General features: G+C 38.9%; 1 protein-coding gene across 1 annotated transcript; it reads right to left on the bottom strand.

Annotated features, from left to right (window-relative positions):
- Positions 1-5,534: 5,534 nt before the first annotated feature.
- On the bottom strand, positions 5,535-6,440 carry LOC125396688 (vomeronasal type-1 receptor 4-like). The gene has a single exon (XM_048428685.2). It carries the CDS (start codon positions 6,429-6,431, stop codon positions 5,535-5,537), a length of 897 nt encoding a protein of 298 aa, XP_048284642.1. The 5' UTR covers positions 6,432-6,440.
- Positions 6,441-7,173: the final 733 nt, after the last annotated feature.

A 7,173-nucleotide genomic window follows, 5' to 3' on the forward strand; every position in this document is an offset into this window, starting at 1 on the left:
CCGTCTCCATTAATCTGTGTATCGCCACATGGCAGTGGCTTACTAGGTAAAGTTCTGGTATGTGTCTCTGGCAGGGCTACATGGCTTCTCCTCGACTCTTCCTCCTTCCTCCCAGCATTCAGTTTAGTTTTCCCCACCTATCTAAGTTCTGCCTTATCAACAGACCAAGGCGGCTTCTTTCTTCACCAATGGTATTCACAGCATACAGAGGGGAATCCCACATCAGAGCAAAACAATAGAGCTGGTCCTGGTGGTGTGGGTGCAGGTGAACTGATCCTTAGGGCATTAGAGCAGGAGAGCTGGTCCTACTCCACACTGCCTGCTGCAGTGGGTGACCTAGCCAGGACAATGCTGGAGAGCTTGCTCTGGTGTTGTTGACAAGGGAGAACTGGCAAGCTGACCTACCTATATGCCCCAAACAAAGGCTATGAATTGATTGGCCCACGCCAATATCTACCTCATCTATGAACTGCTGGAGCATGTGAAAGTCCAGTACCTGCAGATCCAAAGTTGGAGGATCTTTGTGACACAAGGCAACAACAGGATATCCAAAAAGAGTCCCAGTGAGGGTCCATTATCAATAGTGTAGCAGAAGTCATAGGCTTTGCACCAGAAAAATGACTCATTTCTGTGAACACTTGCAAGTAAATATATAAGGAATAAATGGTATATTGTGTGACTCACTGTGTCACAGTACAGCTTCCACACCAAGATTTTTTGTTGTTGTTGTTTTTTAATGTTAGTTCATTTTTCTTTTCTTTTCTTTTTTCTTTTTTGCTTATTTAGTTTTTTTAAATTCAATTTAATTTTTTGGGGTGGTGATGGTTGCAAGGACAGAAGGCAGCTATGAAGGGATGGGGAGATGGATGAATCAGGAATACATGATGAGAAATCCACAAAAAAAATCAATTAAAAGAAGTCTCAAAAGAAATTCCTATACTCTATGTAAAACAGCATAGGCTTGTCAATATTCAACAGCCAAAGACATTTCTTTTACTATACCAACTTCACATCTTTTACATGTTCAGTTTCACAGAATTTGATGCCAATAACCAAGTCTGCATCCCAATTCTCTAAATAATTGAAACATTCTGAATTGTAATGTAGATTAATTAGATACCTAAAGAAGACAGTCTATAGGCTAGAGAGATGACTTAGAGATTAAGAACACTAGCTGTACATCCAGAGGTCTTGAGTTCAATTCCCAGCAACCACAGGGTAGCTCACAACTGTCTTTGATGTGATCATTGCCTTCTTCTGATGTTCATGCATATGTTGTAAAAGGATCAGCGGGCCACTTCCCGCCTCCCGGCTAGCTTTACCCTGAATAATTACACAGAAACTGTATTCTTTTAAACACTGTCTAGCCTATTATATCTAGCCTTTTATTGGCTAAATCTCACATCTTGATTAACCCATTTCTAATAATCTGTGTTTCACCACGAGGTTGTGGCTTACTGGGAAGATTCTAACCTACGTCCATATTGGGCCAGAGCTTCATGGCATCTGCTTGACTCTGTTTTCTTTCTCCCACCATCCTGTTCTGTTTACTCCACCCATCTAATTTTCTGTCCTATTAAAAGGCCAAGGCAGTCTCTTTATTTAACCAATGAAAGCAACAAAATATAGAAGTTCCTCCTACATCATTTCCCCTTTTTCTGATTGAACAAAAAGGAAAGTCTTTCATTTTAACATAGTAAAATTACATATAACAAAATGGTTATCAAGCAAGAATTATAGTTGCAATATTTATATCTATTTTATCTTTTATCATAACTAAGGAAAACTATAACTATATAGACTCCAGAAAGATATAATATTACCTAAGTAAACAAGAAATAAGCAACTTCCAAACTCTAGAAATGACAGAGACATTTGTTGCCTGTACAGTCACCCAAAGTTCTTTTTTTGTACTTTTGGGGCATCTATCTTCGGTCTTCAGGCCCATAGTATCCAGTAGACATTTCCATGAAGCAGGAAAATTCAAAGACAGTTAAGTCACTATCTGCTGTGTCCTGCAGAATGTCTCGCAGACTCTTTCATGAATCAGGAACCCCAAAAGACCATCTCACCTTTATGCAAGTTCAGCAGTCCTCTCTCTGCAGGTTCTCTGGGTCCAGTTTATGCAACAGTCCAGACAAGAGCAGTTTCTTGCTCAAATGGCTAGCAAACTTCATAAGTAGCCTCTTTGATATCCATCTTCTTCTTGAAGTGGATTGGTGCTGCCAGGAGCAGACGTGTCTCATTGTCATGAAAAGCCCTAAGTTATTAAAACATTTAAAATGCCATATTCTGTAGTCTTTGAAAGATATGAAGAATGCCTATTTAAATGAAATAGATCTTTTTTTTAAAAGATTTATTTATTTATTACATATACAGTATTCTTAGTATTCTACATGTATGCTTGCAGGCCAGAAGAGGGCACCAGCTCTCATTACAAATGGTTGTGAGCCACCATGTGGTTGCTGGGAATTGAACTCAGGACCTTTGGAAGAGCAAGCAGTGCTCTTAACCATTGAGCTATCTCTCAGTCCCCATGAAATATATCTTTATATATCTAGAAAATCTAACTACAAGTTTGAGTATTATTGATGATTATCCATTAACAGCCTAAATTCCTGAATATACATTACATTTTTAAATGAACTACACAATCACAATATCTTAATCAAGATAAGAAATATATATATTTCAAAATTGACCTTAAATTTATATCAATAGTGTAAAATTTATACCAATGTAAATTATTCATATCTATATCATATCCCCCTTTAAATGTAAAAGAACATTTATAAATAATATCTGGGAACATGAATGTAGTTATTTCTCTCCAAACTTTTTCCTGCTGTATAGGGGTGCTGTTAATCAGGTCTTTTATGGTATAACCTGTGTGCTTGGTTCCTTTCAGTCAGCAGTTGAATGATGTAATTTTCTGAAGGTGTTGACAGCAACCTTTCAGCAGGGCGTGGTCTATCATACCATATTGGGATAGAAGCAATCTACAGGGTCTCATCTTCTATGAAAATAAACAAAGAACTTCTTTTCCAAAGTATCACATTCTTATATCCAAATTCTAAAGTCAAGATAGCTTTATAATACACATGTTGGATTAGCTTAGCAGACCTCACAATGAAATGTCTCTCTGTATTTAGCTCCTTCACAGTCAAAAAATTCAAAGAAAACACAATGTACATAATCCAGACTCTTTGAATTTTGCATTTATACATGACTTATTTTTCTTTATTTCTTTTAATCTATACTCTGACTTTACCCCTTTTTTAAGCATTAACTTTATTTTCTATATTCTTTTTCTTCTCTCTCCCAAGCTTATGTTTGTCTAACAGTATGACCCATTTAGAGGTCTTTTATGTCTGAATCTGTCCTATTGCATTGTCTGTAATTTTTTACTCTCTAGGAGCATTTTTGCTTTGAAGTTTTAAAACACTAAGCACTTAAGAATCTAAGCTGTGACATTCGTAGGTTAAAAATAGGTTCTAAAGGCTTTCCCCACCCAGTCCAACAAGGCAGAGCTGCTTGTGACTCTGAATCAGTTGTGTCTCTGAGCTGCAAAGCTGCGGATTGTTCTGGATGTTGGCTCCACCTCTCTCCAATTTCAAAATGGTCTGCTAGCTCTGGGGCCACCAGGAAGGAGCTGCACTCAGCACTTTAACTCTGAGACTGAGCGTGCAGCACAGAAACTCTTTCTATCTGGTTATTTGGTTACAGCCAAATCAGCCATGCAGAGTATTGCACAGCCTGTACAGCCTGAAAACATCTCTCTGTATGGTGGCAGGAATCCACCGTGCTCTCCCACCTGCCTAAGCCTGGTCCCACTGTCTGCCCAGGTGCAGGCAGGGAGTGCTGAACCATTGGCATGGTCTCAGAGTACTTTCTTCCCTATCCCAAGTGGGCACACAAACATCCGGGCCCAGAAATGCTCCATAGCCGGAATTTGCACCGGCAGCACAGCCCAGGAAGCTGCGCTTTAAAATGGTGCAGCTTTTATCCTGATACGGCTGCTGAGTCAGGGAAATTTCTCTGCGGCACACCCTAGCAAACAGCAAAAAACTGTGCTAAACTTTCTCTCTCTCCTTTTTAAGCCCTCTCAGGTTTTTAAGTGGATTTGGTCCTTCACGTTGGCACACCAATTGTTGTAAAAGGATTGGCAGGCAGTTTCCCGCCTCCCAGCTAGCTTTACCCAAAACAATTACATGGAAACTGTATTCTTTTAAACACTGCCTGGCCCATTATATCTAGTCTCTTATTGGTTAACTCTCACTTTTTGATTAACCCATTTCTAATAACTGTGTTTCACCACGAGGTCGTGGCTTACTGGGAAGATACTAACCTACGTCCATCTCGGACCAGAGCTTCCCAGCTTCTGCTTGACTCTGCTTTCTTTCTCCCAGCATCCTGTTCTGTCTACTCCGCACACCTAATTTTCTGTCCTACTAAAATGCCAAGGCAATCTCTTTATTTAACCAATGAAAGCAACAGAAATACAGAAGTTCCTTCTACATAACATATATGTAGGCAGAACACTGTATACATAATCAATAAATAAATCGTAAAAAAGTAACCATAAAAAAAAGAAAACAGCCTAGCCTAAAGGCCTACATGGACTCCCATTTTTATAGGGTGTTAGCTCTCATTTTATAGAAATCTGGGAGTTTTGCATAATAGTTTATTTCCAGATGCAGTGGAAAATTTAAGATCATTTTGAAAATCACCATCATACATTGACTGTAAGCATAAAATGTTTGAGAGAAGCACAAGTGTTTACTACTCAGGGAATACCAGTCAACACAAACACTTTTCTGGTGACTCTTTGTTTCCTCCCTATTTCCAATGTTGGTGGGTGCATACAATTGAGTGTAACTTCATCTGAAGGTCACTAATAAAAAACAATTTTACAAAGGTAAGTGCTAGCAAATTATCACAACTATTTCCTTATACAGAAATGTGATACCTATTAAACTAAACAGCAGAAGAATTTTATTTCACACTTCAGAAATGGCATTGAACTAGTCTTCAGGCAAACTTGTTTTTGTAGCTATAATGAAGACAGTAGGAAGGGGAATCTGTAAAAATAATAAACATACATGATGGATTTATTTAAAAAGTTATCTCTCAACAACATCCACTAATATTCTTTGCTGTGCTTGCTTCTGGAAAAGTTTTCCAATACATATATTCTTGGTCACCTACTCTCTGGAAACTGACGCTAAAAAATTGAAGCTCAACCCATTTATTTGCCTTAAGCAAAAGTACTTAAGATTTCCACCAACTATTAACTCACATCAGAGTGACTTGCTGCATTCACCTCTGCTATGTTACCTCAGGTACTAGTTTCAACAAGATGAAAATCCACATGCGTAGTATAGAGTCCCTTAGGAAGACCAGTGACTATGGAGTTAGTTGTATGTTCATGTTTTGAAAGACACGCAGAACATAAAATTTTAGATACTGTGAGTAAGAGACCATACAATCTTCACACCTATGTTACAGTTATGGAATTTTTTTGAATTCCATACTCAGGAATAGCACAGTCTTGGCACAGTGGCATAATGGCTCATAACAAAGGGGCCCAACATAGGAAAACACAGTGAAATGATGGCTGTGATGTTCAGCAGCCACCAGCTAGGATTATACATGAGAGCAACACAACCTTGTAAGATGGAGGAGAGGGCATAAAAACCTAGAAAGGTGAACACCAGAACCAGAATGCTCTGGGTAGCTTTGGATTCGGGGGATGTTTTAGAGGAAACATGGATACTGTGGATATATTGAACCCGCTGCTTGTGCCTGTACAAAATTAAAACCATGGAACTGCTGGACCAGATAATGAGAACAGAAAGCAAAATTTCAGGAAAAACAAAGAAAGCTGTATATAATGACCCCGTGAATTCATCATGACCTACAGTGGAGCAGTATTTCATATCATTCGTATGTGTCAGGTTATTGCTGTTCCCCTTGGTATACAAATACACAGGGAAAATCATGTTTACTGATATGTAGAGAATCCAGCAGAGAGAAATGAAGAGGCCAATATGCTTTGGAGCTTTGACTTTAAGGTCGTTCCAACAGGAGTCACCCGGGCTAATGGTGATGGCTTGGAAGACACTCAAGAGACAGGTGGTGCCCATGGACATGCTCCTGCCAAGTCTTTGAATATACAAAAGAAGTTTGCAACTGAAATCATTGAAGAACCCTTTCATCCCCAAAGCTCTCATTGTCTCCAGCATCCCTTTAGAAAGAATAATCATGAAGTTTGCTATGAAGAGGTGTGTGAGAATCACATCTGTAGTCTTTAATGTCTGTTCAATGTGGTAAAGGATAAAGTAGCAGGAAAGAAGAGAAAGATTTCCCAGAATTCCAACTGTGCTCTGAAGTAAGAATACTATTCCTATTGCCAAATCCTTGAGGTCCATTCTGTCATTTAGCACTTTTCCACCTAAATTTTGGCAAACAATACATTCTTTGATCAAAACGGTGACTTGAACTTTTGCAGCTTATTTTTTAAAATATTTTTGCTGGTGTGAAAGAATTATGTATGTTCAAGATTGCAAGGCTATTGTAGGCAGTATAACAAGACCCCATCTCAAAAATACTTTGTTACCGTTACTACTGAAGTCTTTCAGAAACTTTTATTAGAAATGTCAGAATTAAGAATATGATGGTATGGGTTTGACCTAGTTCCTCAGCATATATGTTATGGTTGAGTAGCTTGGTGTTCTTGTGTGATTCCTAGCAATGGCAATGGAGGTGGTTGATGACTTTTCTGCCTACTTATGGTACCGTTTTTCTCCTACTGGATTGCCTCACCCAGCCTTGATGTGATTGTGTGTATCTAGTCTTCTTGTAGCATAAATGTTATGCCATGTTTAGTTGTTGTCCCTGGGAGGCCTGCTCTTTTTTGAAAGAAGATGGTGGGGGCATGGATCTGGGGGAGAGGGGAGATGGGCTGGAGAGACCTGGAGGAGGAGAGGGAGGAAAATCTGCGATCATGATGTAATCTATGGGATAATAATAATGATGATTGAGTAAGACCAAATTGCCTTTGAGTAGCAATGAGCAGTGAATAGAAATGGAAAGGAGGCTCACTTCTGAATTCCATAATGACTTGCTATTTACAAGTCATAACAGGGCATAATACAACTCTTCAGCATAGGA

This window comes from Myodes glareolus, chromosome 1 (genome assembly GCF_982192425.1).
Source record: "Myodes glareolus chromosome 1, mMyoGla1.1, whole genome shotgun sequence".
Classification (NCBI taxonomy): domain Eukaryota; kingdom Metazoa; phylum Chordata; class Mammalia; order Rodentia; family Cricetidae; genus Myodes; species Myodes glareolus.

Excerpts from the sequence above, each read along its gene's own strand:
- LOC125396688 (XM_048428685.2), bottom strand. The coding sequence starts at position 6,431 with ATGGACCTCAAGGATTTGGCAATAGGAATAGTATTCTTACTTCAGAGC.